Source organism: Centroberyx affinis, unplaced genomic scaffold, assembly GCF_046629955.1.
Source record: "Centroberyx affinis isolate AG114_WGS23_722 - 3 ecotype Tasmania unplaced genomic scaffold, CSIRO-AGI_Caff_v1 ptg000283l_1, whole genome shotgun sequence".
In the NCBI taxonomy this organism is placed as follows: Eukaryota; Metazoa; Chordata; class Actinopteri; order Beryciformes; family Berycidae; genus Centroberyx; species Centroberyx affinis.
The window spans coordinates 212,840-234,409 of record NW_027278962.1 but is presented as its reverse complement, the minus strand read 5'-3'; the positions used below and the strand labels follow the sequence as shown (position 1 = coordinate 234,409).

The 21,570-nt window shown below is 43.6% G+C and overlaps 1 protein-coding gene across 1 annotated transcript; it reads right to left on the bottom strand.

The window, feature by feature from the left end:
* Window positions 1–157: 157 nt before the first annotated feature.
* LOC139639957 (LHFPL tetraspan subfamily member 3 protein-like) lies at window positions 158–21,275 on the bottom strand. The gene is made up of 3 exons (XM_071514129.1): window positions 20,849–21,275; window positions 2,866–3,120; window positions 158–354 (listed from the first exon to the last, which is right to left on the bottom strand). The coding sequence occupies exons 1-3, from the start codon at window positions 21,273–21,275 to the stop codon at window positions 158–160; spliced, it is 879 nt and encodes a 292-aa protein (XP_071370230.1).
* Window positions 21,276–21,570: the final 295 nt, after the last annotated feature.

Here is a 21,570-nt window from a genome sequence, read left to right as displayed (position 1 = left end):
GTGTACAATTTCAACCCTGTGCCTTTCCAGGTAGGTAGTGGGTAGTCCATACTTCTCAACGGGACAATAACAGTCTCTGCCCCTGCCATGGTCTATGCAATGTTGTGCAAGGGTTAGCTCTGTAGACACATGGGGTTATAAGTGCACCGGGCTCTGTCTAAGTGCTGGGGGAGAAGCCTAGAGACGACGTGGGGACCGTGAGCAGGATGGATGACATCAAGGGCACGTTACACTGGGTTTGTGGTAGGTAGGTGTGAACGGCAGGCTGGCTGGCTGCCTGGCTCCGTAGAATGACTGTATTCCTCTCTTCCACTGCCCCGGACTGCCTCCCTCCTTTAAGTTGGTGTTGAGGGACTGGTACATTATGAAAACAGACACATGGAAATTCAGGGACCTGAGAGAGAGAGAGAGAGAGAGAGAAAAAGATGGGGGGGTGTTGCAGGAGGCACGGTGTAAATCAAATTTACGTTCCAATTACCCTGCTGTATAGTCCGTGGGGACACAAATAACATTTTCATGCCTATCAAACCTTACAACGCTATTACATTGTGCATGATGGTTTACATAATGAGGGGGTGCACTACAAAAAATACAACAGCAATGTCTGTGTAAGACTATTAGGGGATGTAAATATTTTGTGGTATTGTTTTTTTTTTTTATGTTTTTTCATGACTTACCTATGGGTTAGTTTAGGCATTCCCTCCCTCTGTGAGAGCGGAAGGGAGAAAGGGAGAAACAATTTGAAAGAGCTACAACACAGTTCTCAAGGTCATACTATTTATAGACTGCCACGTTCACACAATGCCAACAACGGAGCAAGCCAGTGTGCGCTGTTCAGACTGACTGGGTGAAGAGCAGATGAAGGCCAGCAGATGGCGCCAGGGATGAGCTAATTGGTAAAAGACAATTGAGCTGTAATGAGCTGTTCAAGAATGACGGATTCCCCAGAGCCCTAAATGAACCGGTACATAATGAGGCCACACAATAAGGCTATTTATTGACTTATAATGCTACTCATAATCCTTTTCAAGTTTTCTCTTCTGTAACATTGTTCCAAGGTCTTTCATCTTCTTCTCTCTATCCCGTCTTTCTCAACTGAAGGTCACCGGGGAGGGTGTGAGAAAACACAGTTTGCATGCAACTATTTTGAGAGAGCAGCATCATCACTGAGGCTTAGTAACTAACAGCCGTTATATTGCTGTGTAAGGAGGGTGATGCCAGCCCCCTTTCTAAAGCTGCAGACAGTTACATGCGGCACCACAGCAATATTACAGTAACATAAGTCATGAGTATATCTCCCTCATAAGAACAGGGTGACAGCAAACTAGGAAAACATCTGTTGGTAATTAACCACACCACTCCAAAAGCCCTCAGCTGCAATTAACGTGTCTGCTCTCTCTCCTTTTCTCTATCTCCTGTTGCCTCAGTTCCTTTCCATCCCTCTTTTCCTGTTCCCTCTCCCCACCTCCCTTTAAGGGAATGTTGGTTGTCCATGCCTGTCTGGTTCCATTACAGCCTACAGGGCGCGGACATACTAATCCCATTCCCCACCGAGACACACTGAGGTGACAGCAGGACCCGGGCCTTTTCACAGCATCTCACCGCATAACCCCTGTGATAGAGATGCAGAATTATGCATGGACACCGGTGCAGGCTCGGCCATTTCCATGACTAAATCATCATGTCCCCTGACTGAACGGTTGATCTTTGGTTGGTGGTGGCAGGGAGTCTGTGAGATTGTCCTGATATCTTTGAAGGATCATTGTACAGTCATGGTACAGTAAGTGGATATGTGGTTTGCGAGGTAGCATAGCTAATGTTTGCAATGTGATTTGATGGTTCATGTCTATGTGAAAATGAGCGCACATGGTAGCTCAGTCATTAAAATGTCCTTTGATTTCTTTTTTTCCAGGAGTCCGTCATAGAATCATTCCAAAAAATGGCAAAAAAAAAACCCCAATGAAACTGATGTATATAGGATTCATACCTTTTTCATGTTATTATTTTTGTGATATGCCATATCATACTCATTACCCAGAAATAGGCTCATGCAGTCCCACAGGTATTGCTCAGATGTACATTTAAAGCTTTCTGAATTTAGTTTTATCATTATTTAGAGGCAGCATCAAATCCTCATGAAATCAAAGCTTTAGTTTGCCATATGTACAAATAGAATTATAAGATCCTTTTATGTATTTAGCCCAATTTGTCTATTTGCCAGCATATGTGCTGTAACTATCTTAATGGGTGTGTAAACTTTCCATTTTAAGTGTTGTGGAATGTCACATGGGTTGTGATGAATCAGGTGTCTACTCTTACAGTATGTGTGTCTATTGGTTGAAATTGAAATCTCATTTACTTTAAGTGTTTTCTTTTGCCAGCCGACTACAGCCAGCTGCCTAATACAAATTGTGTTGGGAGTGCACTTTTGGGACAATCCAATTGGTACTATTGAGCTAAGCAAGATTGATCAATTCCACATCAATGACTCAGAGATTGATTACCCAATATACAAGATTAAAAATTATTGTAGTTCAGGGGAATCACTTTCCAATCCTTCCAATACTAGATTTGCATTTACACAATCCATATTTTAAGAGAAATGTTCACAAGGTCAACTAATCAATTCCAGAAATAGTACTGCAAAACTTTAGAGGTGACCAGGTGGTCAGTGAAACCATCCTTCACCCAAGGATCTGGGTTCAAGCCCCATGTTGGCAAGCAGAAGTTTTCTTAAGCAAGGCACTAAATCCCTACCTGCTCCTGCTGTTCTGAAGCTCGACCTGCACTCTGACCTCGCTGGTGGGGGGGCAAGCAAAAAGCAAATTCCCCTATGGAGATCAGTAAAGTATCACATTACATTACATTTCATAACATTCTCACCCTTGCTCTCAGCCAGCAGCTCTTCGGTCATGAGTCCGTCCTGTCGGTTCCCCAGGACGAAGGCCAGGAAGGAGAGGATGAGGGCGTCCAGGATGCCCATAATAGCCAGAATGTAGGCCCAGCGCACTGAGCACGCCCCCAGGCTGTACTTGTCTGTCTGCTCTCCACACATCCGCCGGACCTCATCGCTGTCCCAGCCATCAGGATAAATCATACAGCCCAGCACCAGACAGACACCTTGTGGGAGATGAGAGAAGAATGGAATGAGAAGGGTGGAGGACAAGGAAGGTGCAAAACAACAAGTGGATGGAAGGGAAGGAGGAGGTGAGGCAGGAGGAAGGGAGGAGAAGGGAAGGTAGGAGAGGGGAAAGAGGGAAGTGGGACAACAAAAGAGGTGGGGAAGAAGTGCAGTGTAATAAATGAGGTAAGAGATAATGAGATTTTTGGGGGAAATGAGAGATAAAGAGGAAGAATGATCACTTAAAGTGCTTTAAAAGTCTCTACTCTTCTATTCTCCTCTCTTTGGAGATTTCACCATGTTTTTATTGCATTTATCAAATTGATTTTCATTCCCTCCCTTAGGCTGGAAGTAAGTGTCTAGACGAGATGTGTGCCAGCAGTAGAACAGAGTAAATAACAACAGCAGTAAACAACAACAGCGATAGTCACAGACAGAGACAAGAGCAGCGAGAGTTTTAGTGCACTAATTGGGCTGATTATATGAATGGTCCTCCAAAACCGCCAGGCATTTTCTCACATTTTAATTGATGGGCAGTGATTTGACAGCCAGCACTGCTTAATGCAGTTGTTTGTTTTGTTACATGACTCCATTGCCCCTTTCAGAAAAATGATGAGAGACCATGCATCCATTGCAGCATGGAATTTGCAGCATGGAATTTGTCTTTTGCCTCCACCCCCATCTTTTCTCTCCCTCTTCAATATTAACTAGCAGCTCCTCATTCTCAGTTTCTGCCCAAGGGGTAAAATCTCTCTCATCTTCAATTTGGATGAGATTCTTCTCTGAGGTGACGCTGCGGCAGAACAGCACAAGGCCTGGAAAAGGAGCTGACTGCACAATTACCCAGAGTGCATTGCACATTAATAATAAAACAGACTCCCCACTTCTTTATCCCCCAAACTTTTGCTCACATTTTTTTCCTTCCCAGATGGTGTTTGTTTGTGTATTAGGGTTTATGGATAAACGAGGGTGTGTCTACTTATGAATATTGCCTGAGTTTGTTGCCCATGGGTTCTGCATCTCTTAAGAGCCTGCTCACTGCCTTTATTTGTACACCCTTCAAACAGAAATCTCACTCATTTGTATGCTCTCCCCTTCCTGTACATTTATGCCACTTCCCTTCCTCTCTAATTCTTTCCTCTACTCCTCCTCCTTGTCCTCCTTTCTAGCTCCTCTCTTAAAACCAAGAGTGAGAACGATCCTGCTTTATTCCCATATGCATACGCAAGCTGCCCACACGTACGCATTAAAGCACACACACTGCGGCTTGTTACGGTAATGCTGCGGTCTTTAATAGTCTTGAAAGACATCACAGGGTGGAGAGAGGGGGAGAGAGAGATTCAGTAACAGAGAGAGAGTGAGAAATAGAGAAATTACAGAGCGGTATGCTGCAGACAAACTGCATACCTAACAGAGCAGAGCATCCCCTAGACTCCTCTCCTGCCTCTCCCTCTGGCTCTGCCTGTCAAAACAAATTCGTACGCACACAGTGGTTCACAGAGCAAGGGCTCAGGTAGGTGTTCTGACTCAAATGGATGGCCAAGAGTGCTGAAAACTCACTCCTATTTCACTCAGCTGTATGAACAATACTACGGCAGACATTTCTATGGCAGTTGTTTGCAGAGAAAATTTCTAGTATTCCTTTACATCACCTCACAGCCATTTAAGCAGACAACAGGTGATTAAACAAGAGCAACCAGTGATCAGTTTTACGTAATAACATAATATTACTATGAATATGACTTGCTGAGAGGGCTGATTTTGGTATCCGCTGTGTTTTGAGGGGAGCTGTCCAACCCGGAGACAGTGCTGAAAGCTGAAACATCAGCCTTTAGGCTGTCATGTTATCAGCTGATCTGCAGAGGGAGCTGTCCATCTGTTTTGTGGGTGCTGCTGACTGGGGGTGTGGCTCCATGGGAAATCATACACTGTGGTGCACTGGTGGAAATATAATTTTTGGCCAGCACACCAGGAAAACATTTTCCTTAGAACAAGAATAAATTACTACCATCACTATTTCTCTTAGATTTACAAATGCTATGATATATCATGTGAGTGTATGTAACACATATCATTGACGGGAGCGCCGTGGAAGACTGAACATTAGATCTTCTGAATTACATTAGAACTTCTGTGAGTTAATAACTACAATAGAATACACAATATTACTATTCCCTCTGTCTCATAAATGCATTTATTGCGATGGTAAGAAAAGCTTTTCCAGATCCTCCTGGGTGTCTGCTCCACGCCGCTGGTTTGAATCGACATCGACATGAATTTTACATTGAGGCACAGGAGGAGAGAGGAGATGCACACAGAGCTCTGGAGCAGGTGAGACAGAAAGAAAGAGCGATCGAGGCAGGACGGAAAAGAGAAATAAAGGAGGTGTACACCTACAGTAGTGACAAATGACGCCAGGGGAGACAGACCGAAAGAGAGCAAGAGAGACACAAGAGCAGAAAAATACCTGTCACAATCACAACAGAATATTATAAAACATCTGCTACAAAGCCTGCCTCTGCAGGTGAACATCTCAGAGGGATGCACTGGCCAAGTTTACACCAGCAGAGGGTGCCACATATGCCACTCCTGTTCCCAGAAACAGCATGTGGTAAGAGAAGCACATGTCCCCTCCACACACTGTAACAGCAAGCCTAGAGTCAACTAATCCACAGCCACACACAACACAACACAACTCAGCACCTGCCAGCAGCCCCATTCCAGCACAGCGCTACATCCACTTACATAATCAGGGGCTTAATCAAAACTCACTGAGAAAAAACCAAAAAGCAAAACAAAAGAAACAACTACTATACCACCAATAGGAAGCTCCACCCATGACAGCACCGAAGGAAGAAAAGAGGGTTCACTTAAGGTTTTTACACACAATTAATAGTATTCTGGACAAAGGGACATGACATGTATGTGTTAGCCAACTTATAAATCAGCTATCTTCTCTGTACTGTTTAGTTTCCTGCCTTGTAAGAGATTTCAAATACATTAAAATGTTAAATATGTTATGGTGCACAAATTAAATGAGAATTCAGGGATGTAGGTTTCATCAGGGATCTAGTGCACCCAAAATGTCTGGGGATGACAGGTTCATACACATGTGTATGTTTACCATGCAAATCAATAGAGAACAGAGATATTAAAGTTTAAACTGTTGGCAATATACCTTGCATTTCTGGGCCAATATCATTGTTTAGTGGTGTGTAAACGAAGATGACGTTACGTCACGCTGAGATATTGCCAGTGCAGCTACAATGGAGTCTGATAGCAGACTGTGTAAGAATATCTGAGATTGGATATTACTCTAGTTATTACCAGCTTGGCAACTGTTGCATTTTCGAACGCAGCTATCTCTGCTGCTGCCGACTCATTTATGAAAGGAACTAAAACCATTAGGAAAGGGGGGTGATGGATTATTGAGGTATGATCTACTATATATTTAGAATAATTATGACTAAATAGCACAAATGATATTTTGTATTTGAGAGATGTTAGATATTAAATATCTGAGGGGCAGGTGGACCACAAGGAAGCATGGGAATGTATGTTGGGGACTAAGGGGCCAAACAACTGACTCTGAAGTTAAGATATAAACAATGATATAATGGCATATGAATATAGAATAATATTTTTCATATCATAATAGCATATTTATATATATTTTAGATATATGTAATTCACTTGTCAGCATTTCAGCACAACTTCGTACTGCAGTAAAACATGGTATGCTCCAAATCCCAGCAACGAAAGTAGCAGCACACCTGACAGAATGCAGCTGTCAGTCGGAGCAGAGACATGATTTTAACTGACGGCATTATCCTAACCTTTCAGCTCTGCGTTTCTCTCTGCCTCTTTTCTGTTCTCAAGAGAGCAGAGGAGAGCAGAAGCCAGGCTTAGAGACAGGAGAGACTGGAGAGGTAGAGAGAGGAGGAGGAGAGAGAGGCTGACAGAGACAGAGGAAGAGAGAGAGAGAGAGAGGAGGAGGAGGTGGTGAGAGACAGAGCCCATGTGCCATGCCGCGGCCCTGTGTGTGGCCTCCAGCAAGTACCCAGCACCATACTAACGTCATGAGCACTGGCTACCATATGCTGGAGCCCCTTGGCGGAGCTATTCTCAGCGCTTTCTCACTCTCTCTCTTCCACACATACACATACTGCAGATACACACACCTCTCTCTACTCTCTCTCTCCCTGGGAACACTGGGATCATGCAAGTGGAAAGCTGGAATGAGACATGCGTGTTGGCAAACAGCAGCTTATGTAAGAGACCATAGGTAGGGCAGATTAGGTGTGAATGGCACTATGGGGAAGTCTGAGGGCCGACCGGCAGATGGCCAGGTTGGGACACGGTACAGGACTCTGTGATAGCGATGGATGTGCCAGTAGCACATTGGCTCATTTTCCTGAAGAGACTAGTTAATCTCATTGATACCGAATGAATCCCATTGACTCCTATAATCTCGATGTGTCATTTGCAAGTAGTGTAGGTGCCAAGGGTCAATGGAGCTCCAATGTGACCTCCAAAGCAGCAGCTTGATTGGATTTGGCAGGATTCAGAGGTTCTGTTTAGCATACAAAGAAATTAATCTGATATATTTGTCACTAAACACACTGCAACAGATTCAGGTTTATGATGCAGAGGATGTAATTCGACCCCCCGTACTATCTGATGCTCATGCTCAACAGAGACAGTCGAGACTGTTGCAAATCTGAGTGTATTTTCAGTGTTTCTGCATTGCATGGGTGACTATGTAAATTTATGCAAATATGCAGTTGTGCATGCGCGTGTGTTTGTGTGTGATTCTTTCTCTGCATGTTCAATATTTGTGCTCTCCGCATCTCTCACATCATCTGCAGCACATCTAAGTAGCCATGAAAGGGGATTCACATTTTTCAACTCCCACAGTCCTTTGTGGATCCCATTTTCTCCAGCTCTTTGTTTAAATAGCTGTGACAAACTGAATTATGCATACACACATTCCAAACTGTTCTATCTCAGACTGCATATGGATCTAGTTGTACCACACACACACACACACACACACACACACACACACACACACACACACACACACACACACACACACACACACACACACACACACACGCAGAGACATACACAAACATCTCTGTCGTTGTGCAAAATAGATGCAGTGGTTTATGTGCTGAACATCATTTGTCACTTCTCACAGTGACACATCTTGGTGCTGATGAATAAATGAGCGTGTTTACCGAACAGACAGCCTCTCTGGTGTATGAGCCCATGGCTGGCAGAGTGGCATTTAAGGTAAAAACTAAAAAAAAATCATTTCAAAACAGAAAATCAGCACAAGTTCTGGGAACAGCTTTGAGTGTTTATCCCAGTGGGGCTTACTATGAATATGCATAGGTAAGTCTGCTTAAAGCACAGCTAATGTTAGGCTCCCACAGGTGAAACAGTGACCTGAATGTAGCTAAATCTCAAGTTCACATCAGTGCAATGGGTTCAGTTCAGTCTTCCTTTTAGTCCCTTTCTTATAGAAGGCAATTGATTTGCAGCAGGGAAACCCAGAAGACACAAGTGTAATGACATACAAAAAGACAGTAACATTATTACACACATCCAAACATAACCATATAACAGCTTGTGATTGTTCTTCATTGGCTAGTAATGTGATCTACAGCCCCTTGAGACATGGTTCATCCCTGATGCTTGTTGTCTACATTGCTGTTCTCAGCATAAGCTCTAGGCTGAGTGAGACTCCTGCCGGTAGTAAGGCAGTGTGTGACAGTGTGGCTGGGTGGTCGGATGACTCACATTGCTGAGACTGGAGACAAGCAGCCCAAGGCCTAATGCCAGATTGTGGAGGAGAGGTGGCAGTGGTGGCAGTAGCCTAATGTCTAAAGAAGCCATCATGTCACTGGAAGGTTACTGGTTTGAATCCCCTGACTGAATCTGGGCAGGGTAAGTGAACAAGACATGCTGTCCCCTCTCTCTGTAAACAACTACTGCTGAGCCTCCAGCTACTCCTGCAGAGCTTCTCAGTGTTAGCCCTGCCGGATGTGAATGTTAATATGCATAACTTGCCACCTCTTGCACTACTCCCAGAGGCCGCTGGTCTGGTTAAATAAGGGTTAATAAAAGAGTGGGAGCTAGGTGCTGCCTCTCACTGAATGACTGACTGTCGATGCCAAAACACAGACAGACAGCAGAGAGGAGGAGGAGAGCTGGCACCATCTACAGTGGTAGTGTGTTTCTGCTTGTGTGCCACTGAATGAGGCTGCAAGGCAGAGGTGGGAGGTTTGGGAATAAAGGAGCGTCCTACACCAATAGAGATAGAGGAGGAAAGGTTTTGTTAGAGCAGAATGAAGAACATAATTAGTAGGAGCACTGCTATGGTCCTCTTCAAGGACTGTGTGTGTGTGTGTGTGTGTGTGTGTGTGTGTGTGTGTGTAAGGCTTGATGACTCCCAGTGTAGTTTATGATATTAGAAGCAGAATTATGGTTTTATACATTATCAAGCTACACCATCTGGACTGGAACTCTACTATCCAAAACTAGCCCACACACCCATGTAAGTGCAAGGAAATCTGTTCATTCTTTTACAGTGTTAGTGAGTAAAATATGGCACTGCAGCCAACCTGGGTCAAATCTTACACCAGCTTGGAGTACCAGGTGGATGGGGTTTACCACATCAGGACAAAGTCATATTGCACCAGGCATTATCATCACAGAAAACTATGGTGGATTGATTTCCAAACACTTTTTTTGTGATTGGATTGTCCAATGTGAGCAAATACACATAACACCCAATGGTATATATTCTGGGATTGATTGAGATTGCCTGGCACAATGTTTGCTCAAGGATTTCAGTGAAGGTTTTAGGATGCCGGTGAAGGTCTGGCTTGTTGCAAAAAGGGAGTCATTCAGTTTTGGGTTGCTATGGTTGCTTCCCATGTAGTTATGAGATATCAGTCTCATAACTACAATAACACTAAAGAAAATATGAGCCCAGCTGTACCTGTAGAGCCACTTCTGGGAGCTCTGTGTAGTCAAATGATGATGATGATGAGGGTGTAGAATGAGACAAATTAATCCAATCTTCCCCACTGCCAGTCCAGATTGGCTCTGATGAACTGTGGGCAGCGTCAACCCTCTGTTCACTCTGGACAATTGTAATTCATCTCTGGCTCCAAAGATGAGCCAACGAGTCCACAAGAATGATGGCCTCAGACTATGACAATGATATACCATAATTGCATCCAGATAAATGGGGCAATTAGGAGTGTATGATGTATATAGTGTGGCTAAATGGAGTGTGAAAATGTGTCACCCCATAAGTCTGAGTAAAAGCTTTCATAGTCCAGGTATATGGGGTGTGGAGAGAACAATGGAAGGAGAGTATGAGTGCTGTGGAAGTGCTATTATAGAAAGGATAACAATGTAATTTGTTACTGTGACAATGTCATAATCTGTCTCTCTCAGTTTATGCAGCAATAAGTCAAAAAAAAGTTTTCGAAATGTCATATAGGACTGACAGTTTCACACTTCTACACAGCAGAGACAGAAGATGAAGATTCTTTTAGACAGTTGGCTGGACACAAACTCAAGACTGTTCTTTAAAAAAATATGTCCTAAGTGTCAAGGATGCAGTGGAAAGAGGAGCAAGAGAAACTTTTCAAACTGACTCCAACTATCTCCCCAGGAAGATGAGGTACATGCTTCTTGAGATGAGCTGTCTTCAGTCCAAATCTATTTCTGCTCCAGTTGTTGGCAAAACTTGTGGTTGCTGGAGGGGAGCAAGGAGCTTCCAGGCATCCTCTGTAGCTCTCTCTGTCAACATCATCAGCTATTTTCTGCACAGCGAGCACATAATGCCCACAGCCTACCTATCAAATCAATTCAAGGATTAGAAGGAGCAAGGAATGGCTTATTTCATCAAATCATCTGTTTTGTGCCAGGACAAGTCTTACACAAACTTTTTCACCATCTTGCAATCCTGAAAATAATCTTCCCACACATGTCCCTGCGGCTACTGTACAGTATACTGTACCTGTATGCTGTGGGAAGCACTCTGACTTATACAACAGGGAATAAAATTTAACTAGAGGGAGACTAATCTTTAGAAATATAATTCTGACAACAGCTTTAGAGCTAGCCTTAGGTATGATGCCATCAGGCTGAAAAGAGACATCTCTTCCTAAAAGGATTTTCTGTCATGCAGTGACAATGGATCAGGGCTGTGGTTCAACACACCATCAATTTCTTCCATTTACTGTGACCTCTAGCTATCTATATCTATATCTATATTTATATCTATATCTATATATATCTATATCTACTGTATACACAGTATATTACCATAGGGCATTATGTGGGCATGATGTGTGAATGCATGTACTACAAGATTGTCAATCATCTGTAATATTTCTTACTCAAAGGCATTAGGCGACACACCGCATAAACAGTGGCTCATTGTCTCCTTGGAGTTGATGCTCAGTGACGTTGCGTCATCTTTAGAAGCTTTTCTTCTCCTGCCTGCTTTGGCCAAATATATTCAGAGAGGGTATGTGCTCTGACTGCCAATGTCCACAGACCATGCTGTGAGAGGGCTCCTCATTATTACATATTGATTAAAGGTGGTATTAGAAAGGAGAGAGGCCTGTGATAGTCTACAGGTGAAGCAGGACAAAGGAGGGCCACACCGTGCCCTCTGAAATTATACAAGGGCTACACTCAAGTGATCTCTATCAGGATGGTAGAGGAGTGCGCCCTGTGCCTCTGGCAGATGTAGCACTTCAGGCTGAAGCAGAGGTACGGATGCGGAGGTGGATGGAGGGAGGGGGAGAGGAATTGAGGGAGGAGCGCAGCGTAAACCGCAGTGAGCATAGCGGGAGGCAGCCGGGGTGGAGGGCTTATGTAACAGGTCCAGATGTGGCCTGTACCTCCACAGAGGATCAGGATTGGCCAGGGCAGTGGGGATCAAAAGAGGCCTTTGATTTCTCCATGAAAACATTGACTGGGCCGCTAGCTCATGAGGGAAGCGGCCATGGCTGAAGCAGAATTGTGCTCTCTCAGGCAGTGATCAAACATTAGGAGTATTCACCCGGGACAGACTGAGGGGCTGCGGCAGAGGACCAACCTCCACAACGAGGTCATTGAATAATGATGTAGTTACAGCTGCATTTGCTGTTGAAATGGCGAAAACACTCAGAAATTAGAAATATAAAATTTGGTTGCAACAGAATGCACTCTCCAGCCTTATTGGAATAACTGGAATAACTTAAAGGATAGCGCTGGTGTTTTTTAATGCATTTCTTACCGTCAACAAATCCTATGAAAATAACAAAATCAGCAATGATTTTGTTTTGCCAACAAGTCTCGTCCATGTAGCCGATGCCCAATGAAGCCATGTCCCAGCAGCCATAGAACTCCATTGTATTAAAAAAACGATTAAAAACACGTCAAAGAGCCATGCCGTTGCTTTGGCAGCATATTTCATCATCTCGAATCACGATGCACCTGGCTGGCCGACCCTTTTCCTCAAACAACTTAATAAGCTGGCTGTAAACACGTTTGCGATCTCAGGAAAGTAGTTCTGTAGCACCTAAAATAGTCCCCGGCGTAATGAAGAATTTGTTCCCATTTGAATTTGATTTGGTAAAAACTACAAGCCTGACTTTTCATGGTAACAGTTAGCGATTTTTAAAATTGAAACTATGTCTTTGTGAGCTGTATTTAAATGTTTTTAGCTTACAATTGGAGCCAATGACTTCCAGGTTGAAGGCTAAAAACGGTACATGGGAAGTCAGAAAGTAACGGGAGTAAAGCAAACGCATTGTTGATTTTGTTATTTTCATAGGATTTGTTGACAGTAAGAAATGCATTAAAAAACACCAGCCTTATCCTTTAAGCACACACAAACCACTGTAACTGACAGAAATTAATGTATTTATACATATGTGTGCTTGTATGTGCATGCATACACACACACTGATACATAAACACATACACACATGCAAGCATGTGCACTGCTACCACTGCTGTCACTACAGCATAGTAAGTTTTTTTTATGGGTCACAGTGTCCTTGTTGTCCCACCTCATACCTCCTCCAGTGGAATAAATCAGCAGCCTGAGCTCCCGCCTGAGCCAGGCTACTTCTGAGATCACAGGGATTAACTCCAGCAAATCTATAGTCCACACCCAGCAGGGCTGCAGGGACACCAGAGGACTCTGGGGAGTCATGATGACTTGGCTGGCATTTAGAGTTTGTATTTCAATGCGCAACATCCAAACTCACAAAGAGTGGGCTAATTAATCACCATTGATCTGTTTGGGTTTACGTCCAAAAACATGATCTTGGGGGTCTTTAAATTAAACCAACTGTTCTGCATTCACAAATAAGCACTAAATGAACAATTTCTGCATTACAAAATACCACATGGCCATCCCTCTAAAGCCATCTGTATGAATCTCTCATGAACATAATAAATTGGTAGAAATACAGTATTTCTGAACTCTACTTTACTATACTCTGTCCCCAAACATAGCCATGGTAAGCTATTACAGGAGAAAAGCATGTAAATGCATATAAATTATTAGGTTTGTGTGTGCTGTTTTTGTGATGGGGCGTGCACATCCACCCCCTATCCATCCTCCGTTCCTCCTGCCCACTGTCAGCAGGACCGTGAGCTGCGTGGCGGATGGTTCCCCTATGCCCCCCAGCTATAATTAGATGGTGTTCAACTGGCTGTGTGTGTTTCTTAATTAAAAAAATGCAGTAGTGGAAGGTGTTAATGCAGAGGTGGTTTTAAAGCAGATCAACTTGTTAGAGAGGGAAGAGGGGAGGAAGAAATATAAGAAAGGGAGAGAGAGAAAGAGTGTGTATACATGAGACAGAAAGAGAGAGAGAGCGATAGATAGGAGAGAGAGAGAGAGAGAGAGAGAGAGAGAGAGAGAGAGAGCTGGGGAGAGGCACAGCAATGAGTTTGTACTCTAGAGATCATCTCTATCTCACCTTAGAGCGTTGAGCCGCCTGCTGCGAAGGTGCCATGTGTGGATTAGTGCGAGAGGCAGTGTTGTGCATCCAGTTGATTTGATTGAAAAAGGTTGTGGGTCAGCACATTCAGTTTCAGTGCCGCTCTGAGAAGACCCAGTGAGAATACAGATAGGCTCCGCAATTATCCCAAACCGCTACTCCTCACCTCTCTGCTACCACCTGACTGCCACTGTCAAGTCCTCCAGACAGCCAGTGTGGGTTTCAGCCAAAGACTTCTGAAGCCTATTTAAGCTTTGTGCGCTACTCTGCGGGGGTTTCATGTTTCTGTTGCTTCAAAATCTTGTATTATCTTGTCTTGTTTGTTATTTTGCTTTTATAATGCCACAATATGAGTCTAGCCTCTCTCTCCCACTCACGCACACATGTACACACGTACACACACAGAGGCACACAGGCACACAAATACACACTCTTTTCTCTTTCTCAGTTCCTTTTTCACTGGTGTATCAGTTAAAAGGGCTAATGCACCATAAAAGCAGCAGACAGCACTCTCCCATGTTGTTTCAGTGTCTACATTACACAAATCTGCCCCACTGGGGGTCTGACTTGATGTACTGAAGAGAGGCATCACTCCTTCCACTGTAAGACGCTACTGCAGTGCGAGGCTGAATAAAAATTTCTGACTTTGCCTGGAATACACCAGAACAAATTCTAACATGGTAAGTCAAGCTGGCATCCCCCAAACACTGACTCTAAGACATGACAAGACTTTTTAGGTAAGAACAGCCACCAAACACCAAACACACACACTGCAGATTGGATGTGCCTATATAGTATTTGTGAAAGTTATGCATACAATTGGACCAGACTGCACGGTTATGACTGTACAGTGTGGAGGTGCAGAAGATTATGAAGTTAATTTGAGGGAACAAGCCATGGGTAATTTATTCAACAGCTAGGGGGAGTAATCTGGGAGTTGGAAGGCCTCAAATAGTAAATCTCCCTGATTATTTATCCATTGACTGGAAATGAGAAATGCCAATTACCTGTGTTTATCACTTACTGGTTCATTTCACCCATTGTCCCTCCATTTAATCATTTATCTGCTGTTTCCCATTACATACTTTGTTCTAATAATATTGGGCAAGTATCTCTTTGATAAAAGGTAACTTTGTCACATGAGTTTCTACACACCTTGCAACAATCCAGCAAATATTATCAGAGTGGTGTAGCAAATCACACCATTGCCAATGCAAGCTCTATTATTCCTGCTGTGCGCTTTTATTCAATTGCTTTTTGTCTGAGAACCTGCTGGCAGTTATTGAAATTATTGCCTGAAATGAAAGCTGCTCGGCAGCCATCAAATGCCACTGAATTCCCAAAGATGGATTATGGCTTCATGTTGACAAGGATGTCTGTCAGTAAGATGTTTGATGGAGTTTCCAACTAAATGGGATCCTATGAACAGCAGAAGGCAAACCAACTCTGAATTACATAATCTTTTGCACTCACTAACACTCTATATGGGGGAAAACGTAGTAGTAGTAATGTACCTGCTTGGTCTCTCCTGGTAAAGTATTTCCACAATGTCAAACCAAATTGAAGTGAACTGAAGTGTGGCTGGATAACAATTCACTACAGTTGATAGAACTGTACAAAGTTAACATGAATTTTCTGGGTAAGCACAGTGCCGGTACAGATTAGTCCTGCTGTGTGAAAATAGCCAGGTTCACTCACTTGAACACGATGTGACATGCTGTTAAGATTCAGGAGGTCATTCAAGGATGAATGACAAAAACGCTGCAAGATAAAAAAAAACTTGAATCTGCTGTAAAGGTTAATATATACAATGTTTTTTTTCCTGTGTTGGCAAAATTTTGGTTTGTTTACTACTAAGGGGTCAAGTCAATAAGCTTGGCTGCACTCAAATTACAGTCAAGCTTTGTTCATTTGTGCCTATTTAACACAATTTAGTTGGTTTATATGCTAATCCTTGCTAAAAACAGAATAATATTTGGGAGTGGCGACTTTTGTTGTTGTTTTACATAGGGTGCCAGAAAAAGACTCTTCACCAAGCCCTGGGCAGCCCAGGGTCATGCACGAGCCTACAGATATAGGATGTCCTTCTACATTCTCCACCTAAGGGACCGGATGGTACACACACACACACACACACACACACACACACATCCTGTGGCAAGAGCAACAGAATCAGCCTTTTCCTCCATCAAACACTAATCTGCTTAAAAAGGCAGATAAGGTATGCAGACAAAAGCGCTCCCTTTCAGCATTAACACTAGAAAGACAGAGTGCACAGGTCTAGTTTTACTGCAGTGAAAAGTGCAGCTCTAGGATGGCTGTTCTCACGCCGAGCTCCACCACTATCCATCTCTGCATTCAACTAGGCTTTAATGCTTCTTTCAGAACAAGCCTCTCAGTGGAACTAATGGACCATGGGAGTGAGAGAGCCAGCCAGAGAGAAAGGCAGATAATGATACATACAGAGAGAGAGAGAGAGAGAGAGAGAGAGAGAGAGAGAGAGAGAGAGATATCTTAGAGGGTTGGGCATGTCTTCTCTTAGCTCTATGGCGCTGATTTGTTGTCTGTCTGCCTGTCCACATTCAGACATCATGCAGCTCTTCCCCTCTCAGACATGTTTTCTCCCATTTCTTTTGCTCTCTTTGTTTCTGTCTCTCTGTCTCTCCTCTGTCTTCTACCCACCCTTTCTCACCACAGGCTGCAGACTTCAAAGTTTTGGCATGTTGATCCCTATTAGGCCAATTAGAGGTGTTGAATGTATCTGCATGGTTTAATTTTACAAGGACAGATACAACCACAAGAACATATTGGATTGCATTGCTGTATTTTTAGCTAAATATTTTCCAATATCCACCCTTGCAGCATACTATGCATGTATATACTGTATATGGAGATATAGTACCTTTCTTCAGGAGCATGTGATTAATACTGAACACTGTTTTTATTGGTGATTGAACCAGAAACATTTTGACAACTAGGCTGCCTCCTTAATCAACTTGGCAACCTGCTGATCAACCTTATGAATCTTATATGTAATAAAATTAAACATTAAATCTTACACCCATATAAACATCCATATAGGTGTGTCTAATTAACAACATCTGAGATGCAGCACAAGCACAGAAACAAAGTCCTTTAGGATCAATGGGCCAGAAAATGGACCCCATTAAACAAAGGTTCATGCATTTAAATTTATTTCAGCGCATCATCAGAGCAAGCCTCGCAAATGCTGCAGAAAGCACAGGCTGCTGCACAATCTAAAAAGCTATCCCCTAAGTATTCGCTACCAAAGACATCAAACACTAAGCAGAGGATGTCGGCGAATGCAATTTTGTCATCTGGCTTGACTTTGAATTCTAAAGCAAATCTTTTTTTTCTTTTCTTAATTATTCCAAGAAAAACAACATCCATACATGAGACAGAAAGGATGGGCAGTCTAACAGAACAGTCCAAAGAACAGAAAAAAAGACAAAAAGAAAATGGAAAAACAGACTCCTGAGTAAACAGCCACCACCACTGAAAACAGCCCAGTCTGTAGCAAATCTTTGCACATGCGACACTCTGCACATGTGTTGTGCTGACTTGCCCTAGATTATGTCCTGCTCATTCACAGGTATGACTCATTTCTATTTCATTGTGTTTTGGGGAGGAAACAACAGTATAAAATAGAGAGAAGGCTGGCAAAAAAACACAGTCTCTCAACATGACAGGGAATTTGTAGAGAGGGTATGAAACGGTGAAGTAATTATCATTGACCTCACAGTCTGGTTGCCTCTGAGGGCACTGCCAGCTTTGTTTTGCGTTTCTCAGTTAATTGGTGTACAGACTGACGAAGAACTGCAGTTACAGGAGAGAGAGAGAGAGAGAGAAAGAGAGAGAGGTAGAAATGGAGAGCACGTACTGTACTCACTGAAACGAGGTTGTGAACAGAAGGAGAGGGAGAGGAAAGAGGAAATGAAGTGAAAAAAGGAATGAAAGGAGAGTGGAACCGGAGATACTATAAGGTCAAAATGAGCAGGTGAAGAGAGTTGGCGGAGAGATGCACAGAAGGGTGAAATTGTGTGAAGGTAACAGAAAGATATAAGGTAGAGGGCTTGTGCGTCATGTAGGTTGCCATGCTCAGTTCAGTGGAAAAAAAAACCCCCCACATGGTTACATCTGCATGCCATGGACTTGAGCAGATGCACAGACAGAAATAGCTCTAGCGAAGAGAGTAAAAGAAGGATACGAGTTCATCTAGGGCAGGATGGACGCAGGAGCACTTCTGCACTCTACTTCTTTTTGCTCCGGTAGACATTTTGAGAGCCGCCTCGCCGATGCTCCTCTAATGTGTCCTGGTGGCTCGCTCTCTCATCAAACATTCAGCCTTTTTCCCTGGGTTTCACCAACAACTCCCTCCCTGGAGATGGCTGGAGATGTGGGCTTGTTCGCAGTAACTGACCCGCCGGAGTGAGGCTCTGTTTAACCATGTGAATTTGTTATATGTTGTTAAATATATGTTCACAACCTTCTGGCCTCAGCCCAAAGGGATTTGTGAAAGCTGCTGCACGGACGGTATACATCACTATAGTTGGCCAACACATATGACCTTGATATTGAGTTGATATTAACGCTAACTCACTGAGGCATGGTACTGTGCTATGAGCTGTGTTGTGATACACTATCCTACAGTAATGAAGACAATATGAGTTTTCAAACACCAAACACAAGAAAGAATGCTATATCCTATCCTATCCTATATACAATGCAGTGATGGAAAAACAAAAAAGCTCTATTATGGTAATTGCTGAAGCAGAGAGAGAGAGATTGGAGCCAGCGAGTAGAGAGTAAATGGTATGAGACTCGTGTGCTGGGAGCAGCGCTGTGAATACTGAGCATGTGTCACTCACGTCCTTGGACCAGTCCAGGAGCAGGCATGGGTGACAAGTTGGCCGACCCTCTGTTCTCTCTTTCTCTTTCTGTCTCTCTTTCTCTCTCACACACACAAACACACATTCTGGCAGCCATTGTATCTCTATCATAGCAATTATTTGTACCACCCCATCAAAACATCAGATGACGGTAAGGGGCCCATTACAGATGCCAGTGGGCCACCTGTCCTCCGCAGGGCCAGACTTGCTAGTAAGTGATGGCAGCATGAGTTTAACCTTGAGCTAAGTGTAATGAAGTTTGACAGTGCTAAGCAGCCAGGCTTGCTCATTAGGCTTCCCTGTGCCAACTTGCTGTGGTCAGGGTCTCCTCCTGGCTTCCTCTTTCATCTCGTAGCTGCAGAGCCACAAAGCCCAGCGGTGCCCTCATTAGACAGGCTTATTGCGTTAATTCAGCCCAAGATAACGCACCGAGCTGGAGTTGTTCCAAATAATCCCCTCATTTGTGTTTGCTGTGAGCAGGAAGCAGGAAGCGGGCTGATTCGACCACTGGAACAGTGGAGCAGAGCCAGGCGCTTGGCAATGTTTAGATTGCTTTCAGATGATGGAGGCCTCCACTTGGATTGGATGACATTAGCCTACAGTTACAGTGAGAAAATACTTCACAGCCAGCAGTGGAACCACTGATCTCTATGATACTGTGGACACCCCCCCCTCCGACACACACACACACACACACACACACACACATAAGGACATGCACACACACACCTGTTGTCTGATGATAGACTGTGGTGATCTCTTGATCTTGAACAAGGCCGAAATGTTATCCAATAAGTATTTTCTATGGAGCTGGAGTGTGCGACACAGCTTTTCTTATTTTCTATTGTGGTGCCAGTATGACTGTGGACGTTTGTGCAATATAATTGAAAATACAGTCTACAATTACTCTCATGAAATTCAGTTAAGTTGCATTTGTAAATTCGGTATCTCTTTTGAAATGTGTTTTTATGATCTGGACTCCAGTCTGACAGTACATGGCAACCCTATTACCCTATCACTATATCATGTTGTACCACCATTGTTGACATTTGGGTTAGGGTTGAAAAGCAGCAGGTACTGTAGCCTATATGCACTTCTCTGGTAGTGATGTATCAGGAGAAGGTTTAATAATGGAATAACACACAGAAGCATGGTGTGATGAATTAACATCAAGGTGTAACACTGACCATCTGTCAAAAACAGTGATATCGCCTAGTAAAGCTGAGATTGGTCTAACTTTGAATAACCACCTATTGGTAGTTTCTTGATAACAGTCTAGTATCAACCCCCCCTTTCATGGAAGGGGCAATAGCTAAAACTTCATGAAGGGCAACATGCCTGGTACTCCCTCAGCAACACTTCAGCACCATGGACAGCTAGGCACTGAGGACACTGAGAACCAACTACTCTAATAAAATACAAATCCATTCCAGTGTAGCCCATTCCAAGGGTTACAAAAAGGTTTTCATGTCAAGGACCCCCAAATAGACACCTATATTGACCCAAGGGCACCCATCTGATTTTTGTTGTTAGATGCTGTAGGAAAGAATTACATGGGCCTAACTGTTTTTATTATTGCTGGGGAGATAACAGCGGAGAGAGTGAAGCCTATGATCAAAGTTGACATTCTTATACATTAGATCTCGTACTAACATTTCGTCAATGAAACAACAATAAATCTTTCATTTTGCTGAGACCCTGGAAGACCCTTTCAAGGACCCCTCGAGGGCCGCGGAACCCACTGGAATAGCCTATGTATTCCCACTGGAAAAAACAAGTGCACGTACCTGATGCTGCTTGCATCCAGCCACAAATCTTGTACACGGTGGAAGTGCTGAGGAGAAAGAAGAGACTGAAACAGCCGATACAGGTGACAACCAGCATCATGGACATCCCAATGAAGAAGGAGGCGGCCTTGAACGCACCGGAGGGAATAGCAGCGAACTCAGTGAAGCTGCCCTGGCAGGCCAGCTCTCTGGATATTCCGTCTCCGATGCAATAGTGGAAAAGGCCGAAGTAGCCGGCCTGTGGCGTATCCACGCCATCGCCAATCCAATAGGGCTGTGAGAAGATGGTCACGTTAACGATACCGAACAGGATAGTAAAGATGGCCCACAAAAGTCCGATGACACGAGAGTTGCGGACGTAATTGGTCTGGTACAATTTCGCAGCTTCCGCAGATGGTAGCATTGATGCGGCAGTTCCAGGTATCATTTTAATCCCGAAGACTAAATGAATGTTGCAATATGGCCGAGCGCAACGCGAAGACTAATCATTTACCTACTTGAGAAACAGTGTTAAAAGAATCATCCCCAAAAACAGCGAGATACACGCGGAGAATCTATGCCTTTGCAACTGAAGCACGGCAACATCTGTCAAGCGCAATCAACTCATGACGTCGCATCCTCAAGCCAGGCGGTGAACCAAGTGAGTGGCTAAAGCAGAGTGCTTGAACCCTGGTTTTCACCGATAACTCTGGAAACTCAGCTCATTGACTATGAGAAACAGG

Excerpts from the sequence above, each read along its gene's own strand:
- LOC139639957 (XM_071514129.1), bottom strand. The coding sequence starts at position 21,275 with ATGATACCTGGAACTGCCGCATCAATGCTACCATCTGCGGAAGCTGCG. Across the intron at positions 3,121-20,848 it reads CTGGATGCAAGCAGCATCAG|GTGTCTGTCTGGTGCTGGGC; the intron begins GTACGTGCACTT and ends ATCTCCCACAAG. Across the intron at positions 355-2,865 it reads GGGTGAGAATGTTATGAAAT|TCCCTCAACACCAACTTAAA; the intron begins GTAATGTAATGT and ends ATAATGTACCAG.